The 24,415-nt window shown below is 38.1% G+C and overlaps 1 protein-coding gene and 1 pseudogene across 1 annotated transcript; one reads left to right on the top strand and one right to left on the bottom strand.

Annotated features, from left to right (window-relative positions):
* Nucleotides 1-4,569, top strand: part of LOC148158374 (dnaJ homolog subfamily C member 16-like) — a 7,186-nt pseudogene extending 2,617 nt beyond the window's left edge.
* A 1,109-nt stretch (nt 4,570-5,678) lies between these two features.
* On the bottom strand, nt 5,679-21,708 carry LOC148158373 (excitatory amino acid transporter 3-like). The gene is made up of 13 exons (XM_088007047.1): nt 19,942-21,708; nt 18,330-18,470; nt 17,931-18,023; nt 17,291-17,402; nt 14,566-14,608; nt 14,427-14,477; nt 13,287-13,474; nt 10,419-10,526; nt 9,441-9,563; nt 9,151-9,345; nt 8,899-9,033; nt 8,442-8,546; nt 5,679-6,146 (listed from the first exon to the last, which is right to left on the bottom strand). Exons 1-13 carry the CDS (start codon nt 19,994-19,996, stop codon nt 6,032-6,034), a joined length of 1,464 nt encoding a protein of 487 aa, XP_087863173.1. The 5' UTR covers nt 19,997-21,708; the 3' UTR covers nt 5,679-6,031.
* Nucleotides 21,709-24,415: the final 2,707 nt, after the last annotated feature.

Here is a 24,415-nt window from a genome sequence, read left to right as displayed (position 1 = left end):
CAGGCGTCGGAATAGGTGTGGTCGACGTTGGCTACGAGAGGCGTTTAGCCAATCACCTCGGCGCCCACCGCACCCCGTCCATACTGGGTGTCATCAGTGGAAAGGTGACGTTTTTCCATTATGCCGTAGCAAAAGAACACCTGAGGCAGTTTGTTGAAGACCTCCTCCCTCAGAGAGTTGTGGAGAGGGTAAATATATCAGTGCCTAATCAGCCTGATGTACATTTCATCAAATGAAAAGAAATACACGCAGCGTTGTATATTTTCTGTACTTCAGATCACCGACAAAAATGAGCAGCAGTTCTTAAACAGCTGGCATGAGCTCAACAAGCCACACGTGCTTCTGTTTGATCAAGTTCCTGCTGTCCCTCTGTTGTTCAAAGTAGGTTCCAGTCATTTTGGTTAATGCAAAATAAATTTGAGGTTTCACGAATGTAGCCATGGCGGCTGTTAACTTGTGATTATGTCTTCGTAGCTGGCAGCGTTTGCTTACAAGGACTACCTGCAGTTTGGTTATGTGGACCAGGGCCTTGCGGAGACGGCCGAACTGCAGAAACGGTTTAACATTAACACTTATGCTCCGACCATGCTGGTCTTCAAGGAGAACACGGACAAGCCTGCTGACATTATACAAGTACTTTAAAGCAACACATGCAAAAATCTGATGTCTTTCTGTCATTGTTTGGTATTAGAGAGGTTTCTCTTAGCATGTAGTTAAAATGCAGCATCTCCTCGCTCTGCAGGCTAAAGGAATGAAGAAACAAATCATCGATGAGTTCATGTCAAACAACAAGTTCCTCCTTGCACCACGGCTCGTCAATCAGAAGCTCTTTGATGAGCTCTGTCCGGTCAAACAGTTCCACAGACGCAGGAAGTAAGGAGATCTAATTGATGTCAGTGTTATCACATTTTCAGGCCTTTCTTTTCTGAGTTTATTCCATTGGCCTCTGGTCTCCTCAGATACTGTGTTCTGTTGTTGACAACTGATGAAGAGACATATTCCTCTGGAAACCAGGAATTTCTCTCATTTGCATCTACCAACACAAGGGATGTTGTGAGGTTTGCTTATGTGTACCAACGGCTGCAGCAACCACTCTGTGACATCCTCATGCACAGTGAGGACAGCTCTCAGTCAACGCCGCAGGTACGGTGCCCCAAACAGCATGTACAAAAGCATCGTAACGAAATAGTACAAACATTTGAAAGTATTTAAAGTCTGCACTTAACATTGGTTTTGGGGATTTCTTCCACGCATTGTTGATTTCAGTCATTGAGCTTAGATGCTGGATGCTCCATTTTCCGTTCACTCTGGTTCATTCTGCGATGAAATGAGGGTCCAGTACTCATAGAGGTAGTGATAAACTGCAGTGCCTTTTCCATTATTGGTTCTTTTTGTTTCCAATTGGCATGATGTCGCCTGTCAAATGAGTAGGTTTTGTCAGCAACCCAGCAGTTACAGGACTATCGTGTTCTACCATTGCGATAGTGGTACCTTGTATCCTTCCTTCTATTTTCTTTCCTTCCTTCCTTCCTCACTTATGCTTTGTGCTTTGCTTCCTTCCGTCCTTCGGTCTTTACTTCCGTACCTTCTTGAATCTTTCCTTTGTCCGTCTTTGAATCCTTTTCCTTTAACTCCCTTCTTTCTGTCCTTCTTTAGGTTTTAATTTGTGGGTTCTTGTGTGTCTGTGTGTGCGTGCGCAGGTGGTAATACTGGAGAGGCGAAACACAGCCGGCAAAGCTTTGTTCAAGCCAGTTACGGCCTGGAACGGCAGTGAGGAGGACAAGCTGCGTCTCCTGGAGGAACTGGAACGACTTCAGAAGGACCCGTCCATCCTCATACATGATGCCATGCTGCCTGAACTCAACAACGAGTTTGCTTCGGTACGATCATTTTGAAGACAGTGGTTGCATTGCAGTGGTTACTTAAAGCCAAACAGCTGTTCTGTCTCTCAGCGCTGTTCGTATTTTTCCTCGTTAGATGTTTGTAGTCCGGTGGATCTATGCGTCTTATGACTACCTCTCAGAAGTTATTGATGATATTCTTCATAACAACTGGTAGGCAATCGCTTTTAGTTTTAAAGCATATTTTATGAGAGAAACTTTCCAACTGTGAAATTATTCACTTTCAGGCGTGAGATGATGCCTCTTCTGTCCCTCATCTTCTCTGCTTTGTTCATCTTGTTTGGAACTGTGGTGATCCAGGCCTTCAGGTGGGTTCTGCCTGTGGGGTTCTGAGTAAAACGCAAGAGACGAAAAGCAAAAACACGAGTATAATTCCTCTGGTTGCAGTGACTCCAGTGAAGATAAACAGATGAAACCAAAGGTGAAGGATGGAACCAAGGCAGAAAATGGATCATCAGGGAGGCAAGAATACTCCTCAAGCAACCATGGATTAAATTAAAGACTTATGCCTTTTTTTTTTTTAAAGCTTTGTGTTGCTATTCATTTCAGCCGACCTCCAAAAAAGAATTTTGTTGAGGTGACAGAGCTGACCGACATCACCTACATCAGCAACCTGGTGAAGTTGAGACCTGGACACATCAATATAGTCCTGGTTCTCACTGATGCCTCCAAAAATATCCTTCTTAGCAAGTTTGCCAAAGAGGTGTATTCTTTCACAGGGTAAACTCTCAATGAACTTTACGCGCCGTATGAGTTTTACGGGTGAAATTTAGACACGCGTTCTCATTACTCCTTTTCCTCTGCAGGACCCAGACGCTGCACTTCTCCTTCCTGAACCTCGACAAGCACGGCGAGTGGATGAGCACGCTGCTGGAGTACGCACAGGACGCGGCGCAGATCGATGCGGACGAGGATGACAGCGGGAGCCGTAAAACGGACTACACCGGGTTTGTGCTGGCCCTGAACGGCCACAAAAAGTATTTGTGTCTCTTCAAGCCGGTCTACACCGGAGAGGACCTCGACGGGAAGTCGTCTGAAGACGAAGCAGGGATGTCAGTGGGCAAGCCGAGGCCCGGTTCCCGTGACGGTCATCCTCAACGCAAATCCAGTCGGTCCCGCAGCACATCCACCCTGCAGATTCACCACAAGCTGGACCGTCTGGGGCTTTGGATGGAAAGACTCATGGAGGGCACCTTGCCTCGTTACTACGTTCCCGCCTGGCCAGGGCTTGATAAGATCACACCAAGTAAGTAGGTCGAAGTGGAAAGATTTCATCTTCAACTCCTGTGACATAGCTTCTGTTATGCAGGAGGTTTGGCTAGATATGCCCTGTTTTCTATTATAGACCTTTAATGGAGCAAATTTCTGATAAACAGAATAAACGTAAGTTAACCATTGAGGAGCTCTGTGAACGTGCTGATGGGTTCCCCTTCGAAAATAACCCCAAGGAAACTTTAGCGATGTTTATTCTTTATTTTTGATTCCCAAACACAACTCCTAACCTCTTAAGTTTCGCTGGTTTTTCTGTCTGAACCCCAGCTCCCTACTATAACTAAGAACAGGAGAGACGGACCAGAAACCCGGCACAGCTTGTGCCGATCACCCTCATCCTGGTGCTGTTCCCTGCTCCACTTTATCAACTCTACTCTGCAGCTGGAAATAATACCATGCCCCGCCATCACAGTCTCATAATACTGTGCTCTTTCTACACTTTAATCAGACAATAAAATGGAATAATAAAATCACTGTGGCCACCTCTGCTCCTGCTGACAATGGGTCAGCAGGTCAGAAGCTGTGCAACATAGATAACCCATTTTCAGACAGTCACAGAAAGGCTGAAGATGGGGAATTTAGCTTCCTGCTGCCTCGTGTCTAACCTTTGTGCTGCTGTGGTACGAATCGCTTGTGGCTGATTTGTTGTTGGTTTTGGAAAGTTCCCATAAAATCCATGTAATTACTTAAGCAGTTATAAAGCTGTGTTTAAAGGAGAAAAAAACTGTGAATAAAGATGCATGAAACTAATATCTAATGTCTTGGCCTTTTTATGCATCTAAAAAATATATACATTTTTGGAAACAGATTATAATGCTGTAATGATCTGAAGGTGCACGCTGTGGTCTTCCTTGGTCCTGTGGTCCAGCAGAAAAAGAAAACACGCTCTTGCTTTTGTTAGGTGCAAAGTGTATTATACCTGTGAACATTTAACAAATGCGTTTTTCAAATAACCCTTCAGTAGCCTTCTCCTGCTTACATCAACTTAACAGACAGTAGCTGTGTGTAGCCTTGAACCCGACAGCATTTTTCTAAGACTTGCGTATTTTCTAAGAGACGCTACAGTGTACTGATACACCGTCCTCTGCCCGTGAGTGAAAGTGAAACAGTTTGATACTTTTTTCTAATAATTTAAACAGAGCTTGCAAATACTGTTTGAATTAGTTTGCTATTACTTACTACAATCATGTTGAGTTTGTATCTTAAAAACTGTGTCCTTGGAAACTCATTGAAATATTTATGTTATTTAATCCTGTGTGACATTTATATGAAAAAATATACTCCAGTAAATTGTTCCAGGTTGTATCAGATTCATTTAATGTGTTGTAATTCAATCCATTTTATTTGCCCAGGGCACCAAACGGGTTTATTAATAAAGACAAGAATTGTGAATTTATTTTGACATCTTGAGTCTCTTCTTTGGTATTCATGAAAAATTTGACGTAGTCGATCATTTTGGACAAGACAGTAAAATTTATTTCCTATATTTTTCTATTGATTTTAACATTTGTTGAATTCATTACAACAAAGGTTGTAATGAATACAACTTTACCACTGTAACATTTTGCTGTAAATATTTGCTGCTATTTATTAATGTTTATTTTTCTTATGAATTCCATTTAAAATATGCAGTCAAATTTACTCTTGTACCTTGTGTTGTTATTTCACTTGAGTAATTCAACGTTTTGGCTTCAGTGAGCTTAAAGCTGCAATTTTATATTATTATATTTTGTATTTTGTTCTGTTTTGTCCACAGTTTTTTCTTGAGCTGTTGATTCCATCCTTGGAAATTTGGGTTGTAGAAAATTATCCTTTTTCACATTACATGCTCTTTTCAATTGTTTACTGGAGGTGAAAACAGGCATACAAGTTCATTTCCGGTTGCGAGATAGGGTTTTTAAAATTCTCAATATGCAATCATTGGTTGTTTTTCTAAATTAATTGTGTTTTGCAAGGAAAATATTACAATAACCACGTATTAAAAAAAAATAAATCTGATATTGTTGGGGGGGGTATGAGTTTTCCAGTGGGCGCTATAGCACCCCCTGGTGCCACAACTGAGAGCATGCAAGAGAGAAAACTTGCTCTCAGCGCTCTCTCTGAGAGCAGCAGCAGAAACTCACTTTCTGCTACACTGCAGCTAGCACAACCTGCGTTCAGAGGATGTGACAATTCCCATTTGAAAGCAGTAAAACTTTTCATGCAACGTAAAGGGCTATTTGTTTACAAAATATTGTATCAATCAGTCAAATGTTGTGTATAGAACACTTGTCATACATTCAAGTCTAATACAAAGTTACAGAGGTTAAAAACAGAAAGACAGGCATTTAACCACTAGACACACAATGAAATGATCCACAAACAGATAAAACAGGTAAGTATTGTTAATAAACAAATGTGATTTATTAGTGGGAGGAAATCAATTGTAGAAGATAAGGAACTGTGGCAGCTCGTATTGATTAGAGAGGAAACACTGGATAAATATTTCTATTATATAAAGAGAAAGCTAAAATTCATAAAAATGGTAAAGTCCATGCATTGTAAACATGCAAAAATGATAAATAACAATAAAATCTAGAATACTGAAGATGAATTATCTTCAAACACATAACAATGTTTATAATTATTAACAATTTTCAAATAAATACATTAGGAACATATAAATATATAATTTAAAAGTGGCAAAAACCAAAGTGAAATGGAAAATAAATACAGATGAGTAAAGTGATATGACACCATCCAACTAGCAACAACTATAAGAAAACAGGGAAATGATCAGCTCAGACACCCCAGGATGGTGACGTCCCTGTCCTGAGATTTCAGCTTGTTGGTGTTAATATGGTTCTGAGACGATCCCCTCACTTAGGTGAAATGGATCCTGATGGGGAGGAGGCGGATGGGATGAGGTCGTCATCAGGCTCCAAACAGGTTAAGTCCAGCTCGAGGTCATTGTTGGAACGAACCTTATCAGTCCTAACAAGGAAAATGGAAAACACAATCAATGATAATGCAGATCAACTGTGACTAAAACAGTGGTTCCCAAACTTTTTCTTCTGCGCCCCCCCCAGTGGTTTCCAAACATTTTCTGCGCCCCCCCTATGGATTACAAATGGCTGTCTGGTTGAAACGACGCGTGTGACGGGAAGGGACGGGGGTGTGCATCGACTTTTTGGGGGGCAAAATGAATATACGTAGCTGAAAATAGACACCAACATCGGTAGCCTACAAGGTACTTGTTAAGCTTAAGGTTCTGTATTGATATTAGCTAGTCATCTTTTAGCTAACATTACCTGCATCCAGCAGCTTTACTCAACTCAGTCGGTTAGTTTGGAGGGAAAAACTGTGAAAAGTTCTTTGCGTTTTGCTGCCGTGATTCTAACACAAACCTACGTAGCTCCGCCCAGCAGCAGCAGGTCTCCTTCACAGGTGGAAACCCAGCGCGAGCGTCGTAGCGCTCATGTTGCGTTTAAAGGCGGCTCGGAAAAACAGGTTACAACATGTTAACAACGGATTAAACAGTTTTAACTGCTGATAAAAGTGACAGAGGACACAAATATGGGAAGTGTGGAAGCCTCTACTGTATGAAATTGACAGAGGAATAACAGAGAGTTGGCCATTCTAAGGTAAAAACCCAGAGCATACAGTGTTCATGTTTTGTTTGTTTTTCATCCAGACGGCTTCCCGCGCCCCCCCTGCAATGACACGGCGCCCCCCGTAGGGGGCGCGCCCCACAGTTTGGGAACCTCTGGACTAAAGTACTCCATATCTTACCACTTAGTGGAAATGACTTATAACAATCTACATTCCAGATTTGTTTTCACCAGAATCTGTCCGAATATTTTATGAAACCTTTCAGAGAAAAATACTCCAAACATTCTGAGTCATTTAGATCATTGTTATGTTGGTTTAAGAGTGAATAATACACAAACCATTAAAGTTGCAGTATTAAACTTTTATAAAAATTTTGTTTTTTACATTTATGAAACTCACTGTGTTGTGACAGTATGTTATGAGACACATCATAGCTTGTTTGGTGCCCTGGGCAAACAACCCCTGTGGGCCATGATTCCATCTTTCCTCTCTGTTATTACCTACTTTCCTGTCTAACTGCTCTCAAATAAAGGCTGCCTGAGCCAAAAAAAAAACTGGTAAAAAAGAGATAATTTATTAGTTTCCTTCTTTTTTTTTTTAAAGTAAACTAAGTGATTTGTGTAAGACTGACTTAAATTTGTCATTTTAAACACACTTAATGTGTCTTAAAAAAGAAAAAAATGACGCAAAATACCCGACCTCCTGCTGGGTTTCAACCAAGGGTCCAAGATATTTTTTTTAGTCCTGACAAGATTGATTTGACAATTGAGTGTTGTAGAGACCCAGATGTGGATCAATCACTGAAGGTTTGGTGTCTTGGAGAGTTTTTGTGTAAGAGATATTACAGTTTTGTGTTTAATGGTGAAAGATTTCAAACTCTGAGGCCTGACCACGTCCCTTAAGCATGCATGGCCATGCCTTATGAACAAAATGATCAAGTTTGAAACTGATCGATTGAAATCTCTAGGAGGAGCTTGATCAAATGCGGAGGCTGTAAACGGCCAAAATATGGTCAAACTCGGCACTTCTATCCAAGATAGCCAACTCATACATAATTCTAAAGATATTAATAAAAACGTTATCAAAATTTTAATTTGTGCTTTTTTGGGTTTGAAGATATAAAAAAAAGTGTAAAGGTCAAAAGGTAGGAATTGCAGAGTTCATGGAGGGTGGGGATAGCGCAGTTAATAATTTGATGACCTTTATAGTAACCTTTTGGAGAACCTTCTTCTTTGCAACCTGCTAGTTAGCATTTGTGAAGAAATTCTCTGCACATCAGAGGTAAAGGGCCAGAAGAAGCTCTGCGGAGAGTCATATTGTCTTCCAGAGTCTAGGGAGGAAAGTCTTTGCTGCACCTTTTTATCATAATTTTGAGGCAGGACTTGAAACGCCAGACAACACGCCTGAACCATTTCCAGGAAATGTGTGGTGCTGAGATGGGAGCATCCTATCTTGGGAAGACACTCGTATTCACTGTTCTTTCTCAGAACACCCCATTTGTTCAGTCTCAATGCTGGATTTCATACACCTGTAGCTACAGGTGTATGAAATCCACCTGTAGCTACAGGTGGAATTCAGGTGGAACACCTGAATTCAATGATTTCGATTGGGATTCAAATACTTCTGGCAACATTGTGTCTTTGCGAAAGAACACATCATTTTAATTATTTCAATTACCTTTGTCTTTCTTCCAAGGCTAGCATGTCGGCTTCCCATAAAAAATGGATGACAATCACACCCATCATGTTTGTGAGAATATTCACCATGGTAGTGAAGTGGTCTCTGAAGGGGACATAAGAGGAGAACAAACTTGCTGTTATTCAACTATGTTTTCTTGAAGGTTTTCTCTTCCCCACTCTACAACAGTGAGCTCTTCTCCAGTTCAGACAATTCCTAGTAACATCAGTCACAAAGTGTAGTTTTATCAATCATTGCTCCCCAGGATCTCCCCACAAGTAGGCTATCCTAGACATTTGTTTATAATGCAAATTAAAAATCATGTCCTGGTCAAAAATAACTGCAAGCTTTTTGATAGCAGACCAGCATAACTCCATCCAGGGTGACGACACGGTTTGATGGTTAAAGTACTTCTTAAACACAAGTGGCAGGCTGTTGAGCATCAAGTTGAACTTACAGAAGCCATTCAAACACCACCAGATGGACAGCATCCTTTGCAGGGAGTCCCACAGATGTCAGAACCATGATAGTGGTCACAGCTCCTTTTGCTGGGACCCCTGCAGTTCCAAAGGTGACAAAGGCACTACACAAGCTGCAAACCAAACACAGACTACATCAACTGAAACACGCAATTGTGTCAAGCCTTTTCTCTTAACAATCCCAGCATGCACCTTTTCTCAATTCCAGACACTTCAAGGAAGCAGCTTACCAAATGGCGATTATCTGGCTGATGTCCAGCTTGATGTCATTTATCTGAGTAATAAAGATGGAAGCGATCACTTCGTACAGTGTTGTCCCGTTCATATTGATGCCGACGGTAATGGGCAATATGAGGCGGAGGAGTTTCTTATTGACCTTCACGTTCTCTTCACAACATTGAAGGGCAATAGGTAGAGTGGCGGTGCTTTGGCAGAAAGCACATCCTTTATTGGTGCACCGTTCATATGTGGAAACTAGAAAAGTGTCACTCTTTGACAACAAACAAACAGAACATCTCACCTGGATGAGATGATAAATGCAGTCATCATAGCCTTGGAGATCTTCCTGTAGATGTGAATGGGGTTCTGTCTGACTAACAAAAAAAAAAACGTGGGCAGAATAATAAAGGCGTAGCATCCATGTCTGAAAGAGACAACAAACTTTCATTAGAGTCATGCGCTGTGTTATCAAGACACAAAGAGCTATTCACTGGCCTTCAACTTTGACACTTATGAATTTTGACATGGTAAACCACATGACAAAATTGGTTGTCATGTGTTTGGGGGGACTAGATATGCTAATACATAGCTGTGCGTCATTGCAAAGTGCAAGGAAAATGATTCATTGTTGCACAGTAACATCCACGAAGATGTTTGTGCATCACTATTCAGCCTCAATGAGTCCATACTTTGTAGATCAACCTGTTGCTACATCTGTAGCCTGTTGGGTCATGTTTCCACCAGCTTTGCTCTTTCATAGACGCATTTGTCACATTGTTCTCTGCAAAATACTATAAGCTCAGATTAGATGGAGAGTGTTAACACAAAGCTTTCTGCCACATATTATCAAAAGGATATTGGTCTAGACCAGTGTTTCCCAACCCTGGTCCTCAAGGCCACTGACCTGCATGTTTTAGATGTTCCCCTGCTTCAGCACACATGATTTCAATAGTTTTGCTGAATTGCAATCATCTGAATGAGGTGTGTTGAAGCAGGGGAACATCTAAAATATGCAGGTCAGTGTGGACCTTTGTCCTCAAGGCACAATCAGTGATTTATTTTAAGCTCGGCCAATTAACCTGGTGTGCTCATGTCCACCCCCACGAGATGCTGCCCTGGGCAGTTGCACATGAGAAAAATCTCAGCAAAATCAATGCTACGCTTCTGTAAATACATTGAAAACAGTTTTCTTTCCTTCTTGTGTAGAGTTCAGTGCTGCCATCTCACGAGCAGTCATCTCAGTTTGGCAACAAAGTTGAAACAGACAAAGTGGACGTACGCCATACAAACCACTCCTGCAAACTTCACGAGTTTAAAGGCATCTCCCCAGTCCTCCACAACCAACACACTGTCTGTGATCAGGAAAAATACTCCAATTGGCAAATACCTGAATCAAAAAAACGGTCAAGAAAAAAGGTTAAATAAATGGGTCTTCCAAATTGATTTTGATTAACTGTTTGTCAAACAAGGTATCCTGCAAGGATGATAAACATTCTTTTCTGTCTACTTAGAAAGATTAAAGCAACTATTTCCACAATTTATTTATGTTGATCAAGCAAGACTGTTCTTTGTTTTAATTACTTACATATTTCTTTGAAACATAAAATCAAGGTAAATTCAACTTTGTAAATCAGTTCAAGCAGAACTTTGTATAATGCACTCAACATGGTTAATGTAAATGAAATATGCAAATACACGGTAAAATCTAATTAGTTCACCTAACTTAAAAAATTGTGCAAACTTATTGCCTCAAAAAAAAAAAAAAATCATGTTTTTAAAACTTAAGATTTGATTTTTATTTGTTTCTCTGTTCAAACTTAAATATGGAAAGAAGTGATAGTTTGTTCAAGTTTTTATTTTTCTAAGATTTTATTAGTTCTTTGCAAAATTACATTCGGGGCAGAAAATCAATTACAAGTATTACAACAATATAATACACAAACAGTTCATTCATGGATTTCATACAAATTCTGTTAGATCTATTATTTTCAAAGGTTCAAAAACTGTCCAGGTATTTTCCACGTTAACATTTTGTCTTCACTTTTTTCACCCAAGGAGTTTTCCCAAATAAAATTTTTAACCAATGTAGCCACACTTTTTGTTACAGTTGGGTTTTTTTTGTTTGTTTTTTTTTTTTTTGCTACTGTCAGTGTTGACCTCATCAAATCTATTTTTTCTGCCTACATCTCCAACAACAGCATTGCTTTTTGTTAACCTTTAAACATTAAAAACACACCATAGTGCATATTTTATTTTTCAACACAGAATCAGTTGCAGGTTTGCTTCAGCAGGAATGGAGTAAGGTCTGGGGACGTCCTGAACATTAAGCTTTAACTTAATTTAACTTCATACTTTTAAGTAGACACAGCAGTGTGTACTTGTCAGTGTACTTCAAATCACAGCTTGGGAACTCTTAGGTAGCTTAGGTTGGTGTCTTGAAATACAGAGAGAAGCACAGTAAAGATAACAAGATTGCTTTTTGTTTTGTGAATGAACTTAAAAAGATAGGCTCTTAGTACTTAATTTATTTTCTGAAAAAAAAATGCAATTTTTGATAGGTACTTTTTCTCGAACCTATATAAAAGAACCACAGACAACTAACAATTTTGAACAAATATTTTTGACCTCAATACTGTATATATTTGTGTAAAGATACAAACTTGATTTTCTTTTATTGTTGATTTCACAGTTTCAGCTATGTTAAATTTACTTCACCACAGATTCATTTTTATCACAAACAGAAATCACATTTCTTTGATATTGTAATTTACTCTTATGTCTGACCTGAACTGATTAGAACATTTTGTGTATTAAACATATATCAGTGATTCTTGAGAATAGGGACAAAATGGGTTTTAATTTTCCCATATTTTTTTTTAATTATTTCTCAACCTTATGTATGCAAATATGACAAATAATGTTTAGAAAATATGAAGATGCTAAGGTACAGGCTCCCAGTTGCGAATTTTTTTAAAAAAATTACATTTTTAATCGACCTGACCCAGAACTTTGTCATCACCATCTGACAAAAATAAATCTAAAATGATTTTTAAAATACCCCATTAGTGATATTTTTACTCAATTTACAGACAAATGCTTCTCAAGAAATAAAATAAATATTATTTAAAACAAAAAACAAGAAAAAGTCCATCTGATGGAGTTGACAGTGCATGACGGAGTTGACACAGAACTGAAGGTGGTGACAAACTAGTGAGTAAAATGAAAAACTTGGTACATGTGAAGTAATGCAATTCATGTAAAATACATTAAAATGAATTAGTTGCACAATTAAGTGAGATTTGACAACAATTTCACTGAAAGAGTCAGAAAAACTCTGACGGAGTTGACATCTGACGGAGTTGACGAAATGCCAAACTACCTCAATTTATATGATGTTATTCTGAAGGAGGCCATATTGTAGCTCGTCAGGTCCATGAAATCTTTACATTATACCAAAATTAAGCTTTTATTTCACAAAATTTCATCAAAGTTTTGAAAATTGTCAGTTATGGAGTTGACACATCATGGTTGTGACAAACAACTTAGGAATAAAACAGAAGAAAAAACTAAAGAATAACTTAAGCTAACCGGAGCTAACTAGCCCTCCTAGCAAAGGAAGAGAAAAGACAACGTCATGGGGTCCTCAGAAGTTCTGGTGCCCCCCAATAATGCCTGATTTTTTTACATTCTTTTCGTTTCTGACGGTGTTGACAGAAACTAAGGACAAATTTGAACGGAGTTGGAAAATATCTAAAAATTATTTTTAATTCAATTTATCGATACTTTTATAATTATTTATATGTCTACTTATACTTAATTGTCATAATATATAATTTTAGTATTTATTTAATTGTTTTAAACTATAAGAATGTGTTGAGTTCTGCTCCTGGACAAGGGCTTTTACAGGCATCATCCACCGACTACAATGTTTAAAATAAAAAAATATTCAGCAAAAAAAAGAAAAATATACATTGTTGTGCTCACATGACCCAGGTTAGTTTAGTTAAATATTTGAAAAAAATATATTTTGTGTATATTTTATTCAAATTTCATGCTTTATCCATAGGACCTGTTTTGTCCCTATTCTCAAGAATCACTGATATAATTTGGTAAAAGCATGAAATTGTATACTGAAATGTTATCTTACCACAGGAACCAGACGACTATGATTTTTACTGACTCGTTGATGATTTGAATGAGCTTCATAGTGCTTTTTGCATTGTCTCCCACCCTGATTAACAAGATGCCGATGGTGAAAGACCAGATGATCAGTCCAATAATGTTGGCTTCAGGAATATAGCTGCCTACCAGTAGCATCTCACTGTCATTCTGCGGCTAGAAACACAAATATGCAGCCTCTAACTCTCCAAGAAAAGTACTGTAGTAGTACAGCACCATATTGGACAATACATATCACTTTTCCACAGTAAGTCACATTAAAGTCATTAACTTTGATGTATTTTATTTGCCTTTATTTTGTAAAAGACAAATCCAAAGTATAAGATAACTGTGAAATGTATAGAATAAATTCAAGGATTAGAAAAACATTATGCATATAAAGAGAAAAAAAATATTTGTGTATTTAGCTATGTAACCCATCCAATAGTCCTACACATTCAGTTATACACACTTCACTTGCCTTTCTATTGCAGGGAAGCAACAGACAGTCTTAATAGGAAGATGGATGACACTAAATCCCAAACAATCTAAGATCAAAACTTGTTTTTAGGGGGCCAGAAGAGTTGAGAAGATTCCCTTGGAGAAAAACAGTCACTCTAAATATACAACCAGAAGACAATGGATGGCTTTAGGTGAAAGCACAACCATCTGTTCGATTATTATGGTCAAATCCGAGCCTAAATAGAACAGAACATTTATGGCAAGATGTGGAAATTATTCTACCCTCTGTCCAAAGAAATGCTATTGTTGTGTTATCTGGTGTTGTCTAAACCAATAGTACAAGTGTTTTGAATGGTTGCTTGTCTCTGTGTTCCCCTGTGATGTGCCCCCCCTCCTGCTCAATGACTGCTACAGAAAGGCACAACTGCCCCTGAGGTGAGCTTAAAACAAACACCACCTCTCCTTTCATGTTTTAAATTAAAGCCATCCAGATTTTTCTTCCTCTTCACAGTCAAGTACTCTTTTTAGTGTTGGCTGACTACTTAAAACCTAAACAAAATACTTTGAAGTTTGGGGTTGTAAAGTGACAAAACGTGAAAAAGCTCCAGGGCTATCAATGCTTTTGGAAGGTGCTCTAGAATAAGAACGATAAGAAGAAAATACTCACCATTGGGATTACAATTTGATCTTTTGAAAGATAAACAACCTCAGTCTTGTACTGAGGAAAAAAAAAAGAACTATTTGTAACCTTCCAGACCCAACATAGGAAGTTGCACACTGAGCTGTGGTTCTGAATAAAAACATACCTGCTCAAAGAAAGCCTGAATGAAGCTCTCTGGAAACATGTTCCTGTGGGAGTAAAAAGAGAGTCAGAAAAAAAACTGAGCTTGTAAATGTGAAAGACACAAACCGTGACAATATTATTTTCACCAGAGTTTAATATTATCATTTCACATCTACCAAGACAGTTTTAAATTATAGTCGCTGATGAAGATAAATTCTATTTTTATTTCTCTATGCAGTAAACTGAATATGCTGAAAAGCAGGAATATTGTTTGAAACGGATCACTAGAAGAAAATTAACAAAAAACAGAAATACAAAATGCAGCGGTCTGAAATTAAACATTAGACTCATCCCCTGTCTAAAGCAACCTCAGTCTCAGGAACTATCTGCCACTTCAGCCGGCTCTGCTACATATAAGATCAGAAAAAGGACTATTAGTAAATGACTTCACTCATTGATGTTGATGTTCCTGACAGACACATGGTTGGATGACAATACTGAATCACCTCTACTAATCGAATCTGCGCCTCCTAATTACAATTTTTTAGGTGAGAATAGAAACCGTAAAAAAGAAGAGTCGTGGCCTTTATATTTAAGAATTTCAGAATTTCATAAATTCTAATGAAATCTTTTTAGGTAATTTTACCTCTTTGGAATATCTGGGAATTGAGGTAAAAGTCCATAGACTCTTTACAAAGAGTTAGTGATATGTAGAAAACTTCTTCATTGGCTTTAATGAGCTTTTATCTCTTATATATATCATTGATTATGTTTATGTTTAATAATTTTGGGAGATTTCAACATCCATGTTTACAAGCCAGAAGATATTCTTGATAATTTTGGTCTGACTCAACATTTTACACAAGCAACACTCAATCAAGGATACACACTGGACCTGTTTATCAGTCAGGGTGTGAATATTTCCAATGACTGTAACTGTAAAACCATTGCCCTGTCTGATCATTTAGCTGTTATTTTTTAAGGTACAATCTATGGAGGACCAAAACCGACATAAGAAATAAAAGCATAAATATATGCTTAGTTTTTCTTTTTCCTTACACATGAGTTTCCATCAAGTAATGTATATATTTTCTTTTTTATTTCCCCTAAGCATGCGTTTTTGTCAAGAAAAATAGATATTTTGCTTTGTCTTTATTTGCTTCTCCCTTTTCTGCTCACTGTATTTCCGTTTGATGTATTTCTGCTGCATCGTTATGTTAATGAGGAGAGCTGCCTTCTATGTCTGCTATTGGTCAATAGAGCTTTGGAAAAACGTTGTGGGGCGTTTAGGTGCAGTCGCTCGGTGCCATCTTTGCAGGCCACAGACCAAAACAAACTTTATCTCGGTGGTTTAATTTTGTGTTACCGACTGCAGTGAGGTTAGTTTCGAGTTGGATATTGGATTTTCCATACGTTGGTTACGTATTGTAACCCCAGATTCTATGAGTATAGGCGCAGCCCTTTAAGGCTATATGAAATAGATTGGGTTCGTGGTGATCTGTTTCTGGGTGGTAATTCTGTCAGTGGTGACGGAGATATAGTCCAGTACAAATGAGGCGTGCTGCTCCACAGTGGGTTTCACATGTTGGCGAATATCGTGGTGTGAGGAAAAGGGAGAGATGGTCCAATTGTCCAACGTGGGGGACGGGTGTTGCTTTATGTGCTCCAGCCAAATGGGAGTAAACATGGTCCAGAGCCTTGTCCCCTCTAATGTTGCAAGTGACTTATTGGCGGAATTTGGGGAGGACTATCTTCAAGTTGGAGTGGTTGAAATCACCAGCAACAGTCAAAGCAGCCTCAGGGTGTTTGGTCTGGTGTTTGCTAATGGCTGCATGAAGTTCTATCACAGCCAGCTTGTCATTAGCATCCGGGGGGATATATGCTGTCGTGAGTATGATGCAAGTGACTTCTCTAGGGAGATAATAAGGTCTGCATTTGACCATTATAAACTCCACATTGGGTGAGCATTGTCTCTTGTCTGTGCACCAAGCTTTTTTTTTTTATATAAATGCACAAACCTCCTCCGCTGTTCTTGCCGGAGATCTCTGCTATTTTGTCAGTTCAGTGTGTATGGCATCCTGCTAACTCAATAGCATTGTCAGGGAAGCCATTGTTAATCATGTTTCAGAGAAAAATAAGACATTTGAGTTCATAATCCGTCTGTTATCGGTGTTGGGGAGCCATATTTCATCCATTTTGTTTGCCGGAGAATGGACATTGACGAGGAAAATGGTGGGTAAGGCCAGCCGGTGTGGCGTAAGCTTTAGCTTAGCTCGTAGCCCTCCACGTGTACCCTGCCTTTGTTTGCGCTCTTGGTGCCATCTGCGTGCACTGGCCAGGAAGTGTGAGCAGCCCCTGGCATTCTGGAGATCTCTGTGATTGTTGGATATAAAACTGTTGGAGTTTTGAGTCCAAATGTCCAGAAACTCCTGTCTGCTGTAGAACAGCAATGGCGAGCAATTCTGGATGCATAGTCCAGTCAAAAGTAAATAGAAAATCGTTAATTCTTGAGAGACCCGAGCCTTGCGTTGTTCATGCGTCACCACAGTTATGTGTAACATTCACCAACATTATGATGTGTAACGGTGGCACTTGACAAAATGTAATGCTTCAATTGTTGCCTGTGTGTTCTATGATTTTGGATTTTGTGTTTTTATGATGTAAAACACCTTTATCTGCCTTGTTGCTGAAATTTGCTGTATACAATTAAACTTGAGCTGAATTGAATTAAACACTTGTCCTCTCACCTCAATATATCCATGAAGATCAAATTCATAGAGAAGGGAACAATAGTATCCTCTTCATCAACTCCCAACTCTGATCCCACACCAGGCCTTATTGTGATCACCAGAGACAACCCTGCAACACAAAATCTCAGGCAGGATGTCAAAAGCAACTAGAAAAATTGCTGTTCCTTGCAAAACTGTTGTGAGAATGCATACCTGCAGGATGAACACTGCAGTAGATGCCAGAGAGAGTAAAAAATATATATATTTATATATACAGAGACAGAAATGAAGGAAGTTGAAGAGAGAGACGAGTCAGAGGAGAGCTGAAGACAAAAAGACCAGAAGAAAGCTGAACACAAACAGATCTAAGCAAAGCAGAAGAGGGAAACACAAGGAAGAAAATGTTCCCGGAGACCTGTGCTCCGAACGCCTGTGCTCCGGGAAAACTTGAGAGAAAACTGCAAGATCTACAGCAATTACTCTAATATTTGCTCAAAGCAGACACCCCTGGCTACATTTTGATGCATAAATTATTTCTGTAGAGTGAAAAATGTATGAACAGCAGCATTTTGATGAATGCATTCTCACTTGATAACACAACAGACACTATGATACTCTATAAATCTACGTTAAAGTACACTGCACTTTATAAAGTTACCATAAGCTGCGGCATACAAGGTAGATCCACAGACGAAGGCTCCTGTGATCAAGCCTGCTTTCCTGGACATTTTGGTGTGTAATCCAGTTACACCTGAGAAAAGAAAGCAGAACCAGAATTTCATCTGATTCCTGAGCAAGAAACAGGATAACATCCGAGTTCATATGTGGCCTAACAATAGTCTAAATGTCTGAACTGATCTTCATCTTCTAACACCTTTAGGTGACAAGAAATAAATTCTTGTGAATTAGACTCATTGAGATCTAGACACATATATAAAAAAGTGTTTTTAGCAATATTCATACAGAATATCCACAAAAAAGTGAGAGAACACCTTTCATATCTATCTCTATAACAATAAGTTAATACATTAAGAATTTAGATTTATATTTAGCTTGCCTGCAAGCACGCTTGTCACAATGAGGGGGAGAGAAAACATCTTAAGCACATTGAGAAGTATATTCCCTGGAATTTGGATCCACCCTTTCAAAGCAGAAGTTGGGCCAACTGTAAACCTCAGCAGAAACCCAAGGCCTACTCCTATGGGACAAAAAAAAAAAATAAAATAAAAAATCACAATCATAACAAGCATAAAAACACCCCCAGCACCATCAAGATGTAAAAACAACTTTCAGTATGGCATACACACAGCAGCTGTGAGAAATATGTGGAAGTGCTTTAATATAATGGTAAATTACATACAGCTATATTTTTCAAAGTTTGTTCAGATTATTATCTATAGGCAACATTGTATTGTATGAATTAGTAAAACAGAGTCTGCCATTTATTTTCTACAGATGGGTAAAATAGCGACTAACTTCATGTCATTTACACAGTAGATTCAATAACTGCAGGAAAATGAGTGAAAGTTGGCAGAAAAAAACAAGGTTCACTGTAATAGTAGAACATGGCCTACAATCATACTCAGTAAGTTAGAATATGTGTTCTAATGAGACTTGTTTATTTGAAAATAAACAAGTCTTTTAAAAATATCCTGAAACATACCGTACTTATTTATTTTTTTTTATTAAGCCCATATCTCCAAATTAAACATACTTTGTATTGTACAAAAATGTTAAATAATGTGTTTTCATTGGGTGTAAGTGCAGTAAATGGGCTCTACAGCGGTGTGAGTGGGGCCAGAGCGGAGACATGAAGGAGAGGAAGGCAGGAAAATGTAACAATGAGCCCTTCCAGTTCTCGCGGTGGATTATCGCGGGACCTTCTCTTCATCCGTAGAGGAGTGGCGAGATTTGACGATGAAAACAAACCCCCATGAGGTGGAGTCATTGTGGTGAAAGAAGTCATTTGACTGACGCCACGTTTCTGTTTCACCGTCATGCTAAAAATTATCCAATTAATCAAATGATGGGAAAGAAAAAAAAGCTTTTCAGCACAGCAAGTCAGGAAATACACTTCCGGGTGTACACTTCAATTTGTATTCTAAGATATTTGTAAGAATTCACCTGGGCAATTAGTTGATTATGGATGACCACTGGGGTATTGATTTAGGGACAACAATAATAATAATAATAATAATAATAATAATAATAATAATAATAATAATAATAATAATAATAATAAGTTCCTGTGATTCTTGGACATTACACACCCGGAATAATGTCCGGGAGTATACTCACACCACTGAAGAATTTATTTAAATCTGTTGTCGGTGACTAAATGTGATCTGAATTGAGGCAAAAATAAATAAATAAATAAATGAAAATCTTAACGTAATTTTTTTGGTGTAATACAGTGTATTAAGCTGCAGTTCTTAAGCGTCCAGAAATATTAAACACTTCATTTGCATATTAAATTTAACAAATGTCAAAGTACGTTTTAACTTATTTCAGTTAAATGCCAGGCTAAACACATCTATTTAACCGCTAACCTCCGTCTCACCAGCAATCCCACCACAAAAATGAATTAATAATAATAAAATAAAAAAATAAAAAAAAATTTAAAAAAAATCACAGAATGTTTGGCAGTAGCAAAAAAACTTGGTAATTACCTAAGGCAACGGACAACAGGCAAAAGACCTGAATTAGGCTGTCACTCCTTTTCATCGTTTCTCTGGTCCAGTCAGACAGATGCACCAGTCTGTCGCAGCCGTTCACGATAATCGGTTGCTGTTTGGTGTCCAATGCTGGGTAACCAGATGAAAGTTGTCCCACTTTTTAAAAAATGCCCCGGAAAGCATATTCTGTCTCTATGGATACATTGGTAAAATAAATAACACAATCTGAATGCGTTAGAAATATTCTTGTTTAAATATATTTAAACCTATGTCAGTAACTGGATGTATTTAAAAGCGAATCTGACTCGACTTGTTCATTTGTTACTTCATAGAAACAGTGTTTAGGTGATGCAAAAAAAATTCTGATCTAAGAGGATGTTGTTCATTTTGGCATCCAGTCCTAAGATTCTTTTTTTTTTTTTTTTTTTTTTTTTTTGGAAAATGCCCGGAAAAGCCTTCCCGTGTCTCCTTGGATACCTTGATTTTGGTTCAAATACTCAACAGAATTTATTTTAAAAATGAAAAAGTCAACATGTTTCGACTAAATTGTTTGGTTTATGGACTATTTACTCATGAAACTGGACATTTTAACAGTCTGAAAAATACAGTTTCCTTACTTTAGAGTGTTAGCCCATAACACAAGTTGCCATCAATGCTAAGAGTTATTTATAGTAATAACGTGATAAAACATTTTCTGTTGAAAGAACGGGTGATGTGATTTGTTACTCAGTGTCAAGGATCTTAACTGGTGAAATAAGGATGACATTTCTGTTTTGAGAGAGTACATTTAAGAGAATCAGTTTTATTTAATTTAGAGTTGAATAAAAGATAGGTATGTTATGTAAAAAGAAATCACGTTTAGTTTCCATGGTAATTGTTATAAAAACTAATAATTTGAAATGTATTCTAACTTTAACCGTCAGCTGTACTCTCGTAACCCAATCATCATCTACAAATGATGCATTTGAAAGAGTAGAAGTACAATTTGCTCAGAGGACATTGTGATTTTATATAAATGTTAAACATGTTTTAAAAGCTCTTTCTCTAAAACAACAAATGAGAGTTTATTTTTAACTAAGCCCATAACTCCAAATTAAACATATTTTAAAAACACTGGATACATTTTCGAAACCAATTAAACCCTTAGTTTCGTGTAGGAGTCCGCTGTTTCGCAATTTTTGAAAAATTCACGTGTGAAAGCATATTTATTTAGTTCCACACTGAGTTTAGATGTCTATTCCTACTGTATAGGTACGTTCATATAGGTCTTTATTTATATTGTAGTGATGGAGGTGGTAGATACTTTTGATTCTGAAAAATTGTAGGGTTGGAGAGAATGTAATTCAAAGATAGATTTTTTAAAATGAAAATACATTTAATATTACAAATTTACATGAGACCAATAAAAAAGCATGTAGATACATAAATGCGGGATTAATGAAAAAGTTTTTTTTTTTTTTTTACCTGTTTAAAGATTAAACATGTTTAAAGATTAAACCGGTAAAAAGATTATTATTAGGCAAAAGTAGATTTACTTTCCGAGTGCGCACATCTGATTTAATAAAACTGATCGCACTTTAACCACTAGATGGCGCCAAAACACTTCTCACAGTATCCTAGATCTGTGAGACGAACTTCAGGCCCATAGATCAGCCAGCATCAGTGGTAAACACAAACCATTTGAGATTTTTACTGGTGCTGATTTATGACACATGTCACAAAGCGGTTATAGGATCAAACAACATCAGCGATTTAAATATCAGGTACTGTTAAGGAAGAAAATTCTAAATTGGTTAACTTTGGAAAAAGTCTGGCTCTCTCTTCCTCTGGATCCCAGGTCCTCTCGGAGGGCCACGTGTGGCCACAAGGAAAACAGCAATGCGTGTTGACGTCACAGAATTACAGAGTTTAATCCAATATAAGACAATGCATAAACTTACACCAGAAACTGCAGAACAACAGAGACATACATTCATTTACCTGACATAAATGGAAAGAAGAAAAGAAAGAAAAGCAAAGACGTGCAAAGACATCTTTGGAGAGTTGCAAGAGCAAATCTGATTTGTTACTTCTGTGTAGAAAGTTTTATCTTCTTATCTTTAAAATTCAAATAAGGCGTACCTGTGCTCATCCAATCCAGGAGCTGTCTCTGACCCTCTCTCAAGCCAGAAACCCCTGCCGTGTTTACTGCTTTTCACAGATGAGTGTGAAAAGCTGGAACTTCTACTGTATTGTTTTCCCACACAAACAAAAGGCAGTTCAAACGATCCTAGCAAACCATCTGCTGTAACTACGGGTAAATTAAAGGTCAAAAAGTCAGAATACATTACTAATTTCAAAACCACAATTAGGCCATTTGAATCAAGACATGTTAAGTTTTAAAACTAGCTTATTTTAAATGTATCTTCTCAACAGTACTTATTAAAAAGTTTTTGTTTTGATCTCAATCTTTTTGTTGCAGTCTGGGTAAAGCCACAATTTTCTGGTTTGGATTTTTTTTTTCCCTCAGGAAGTCGTTAAGATTGCATTAGTCAAAACCAATCTCGCCCCCCAAGGATCAACTCTGAGAGACCTGTAAATGGCTGTTCACCGATCTTCGCCATCTACCCTTATGGAACTGGAGAGGATCTGCAAGGAAGAATGGCAGAAGATCCCCAAACCCAGGAGTGCAAAACTTGTTGCATCATTCCCGAGAAGACTCATGGCTCTACACTAGCTCAAAAGGTTGCTCCCACTCAGCACTGAGCAAAGGATCCTAATACTTATGAACACGCCCTGTTTTAACCTGCAGCTACTTTTATTAACTGCAACGTACAATTCAATGTTTATATAAATATATAAAAAACAGACTTTTTAATCTATAAGTAGACAGTTAACGCACAGCAAGGTGCACTGTGAGCACCGCAGGCCACACCCTGCAGCTACTTTCATTGCTTATCGTAACGTTTGATTTTCCTTTTGCAGCTTGAGTGTTCATCAAAAGCGTCTTGGAGTTAATTCCTTATTCAGCAACACATTAAGTGAATGTCTTAATGCAGATTTTCTGTTTTTCTTTGTGGTTTCTTTGTTGCTGGATTTCTAACTGCGCCAGTTGATTGCATCTCGGCTGACTGAACTCATGGCTCATCTTGATCAAATTTTAAATTGATGCATTGCAAACAGTTTCTTAAGAACAGAAGCGGCATGGTCAACGGTACAAAGCAAACATCCAAAGTCACGAACAACAATAAAATGCAGAATAGTGAAGTTTAATTATCTACAAACGCATAACAATACTTATAATTATTAAAAACTCAATACGTTAGAAATATATAAATAGATAATTCAAAGGTCGCAAAAACCGAAATGAAATGGAAAATAAATACAGATGAACAAACTGATATGACACCGTCCAACTAGCAATAACTATAAGCGAGCAGGGAGATGATCAGCTCAGACACCCCAGGGTGCTGCCATCCCTGTCCCCAGGTTTCAGCTTGTTGGTGTGAATGAGGTGCGGAGACGATCCCCTCGCTATGGTGAAATGAATCCTGAGGGTGGGTGGGAGGGACGGGGGACGAGCTTCTTATTAGGCTCCAAACAGCTTAAGTTCTTTTCGACCTCTCCAATGTCTCTAACACTAGCAAGGAAAATAGAAAACATAAGTAACATCAGTAATAATCTGGAAAAGCTGTGACTGTGAGAAAAGTCCTTAAAATACAAGGAAAGAATTTAAGATTAAAGAAATATAAGGACACTTACACATTTGGACTATTTTACACATTCGGAGGTGGAATAGATCACCTCCTGCTACAGTCAGAATAGTAACCGCTAGTCAGTTCAGCAACAACCTGTGGTGCTGGAAACTGTTGTCAAGCCTGTTTTTTCTACCTTTTTATTTCCTTCCATCTTCTATTTAAAGGCAGAAGCTGAAATAGACTCTGTGTTGTTGTTTTTTTCTTTCATTATGTATTTTATTTTCAATTTTATACACAGACAAACAAGCAATCAACCCGTGTTACCACCTGCTCAAAAGGGTGCTTCATTAATTTTAGACAGTTTTACAGCATCTTTAAGTCGGGTACAAAAACAAAACAAAAGATTTTCTAATGGAATGATTTTAATTTTGTCATAGTTTACCCTGAAACAGAACCAGAGAGGTTCAATAGATCCCACAGCCAAGAAGGAGAGTGAAAGGGGTCTGTTAGATAGAGGAGGACTTCATCAGATAATAAATTAATGTTATGGATTTCCTGACCAACCTTTAAATCTTTTACTTTAGGATCTCTGGATCTCTTCTTATTGCCTGAGCCAGATGTTCAGCAGCTAAAACAACTTGGAGATAGCTGGCAGCCTTGTCAACTCCCAGGTGGGAGGCAGAATATGACTTAAAAGATCCAAGTCAGTATCACGTCTGGTGAGCCCTCTCCTGTTTAGTACGGTATATGTAGATTATAAAATGGGGTCCCTCAGTAGTTTATATAGTAGG

The sequence above is a fragment of the Poecilia mexicana genome, unplaced genomic scaffold (assembly GCF_051168715.1).
Source record: "Poecilia mexicana isolate PSO_F unplaced genomic scaffold, ASM5116871v1 scaffold_7, whole genome shotgun sequence".
NCBI lineage: Eukaryota > Metazoa > Chordata > Actinopteri > Cyprinodontiformes > Poeciliidae > Poecilia > Poecilia mexicana.
This window is presented reverse-complemented; position numbering and strand designations above follow the sequence as displayed.

Excerpts from the sequence above, each read along its gene's own strand:
- LOC148158373 (XM_088007047.1), bottom strand. The coding sequence starts at position 19,996 with ATGAAAAGGAGTGACAGCCTAATTCAGGTCTTTTGCCTGTTGTCCGTT. Across the intron at positions 14,478-14,565 it reads TTCAGGCTTTCTTTGAGCAG|TACAAGACTGAGGTTGTTTA; the intron begins GTATGTTTTTAT and ends TTTTTTCCTCAG. Across the intron at positions 10,527-13,286 it reads ATAGTCGTCTGGTTCCTGTG|GTATTTGCCAATTGGAGTAT; the intron begins GTAAGATAACAT and ends TTTTTGATTCAG.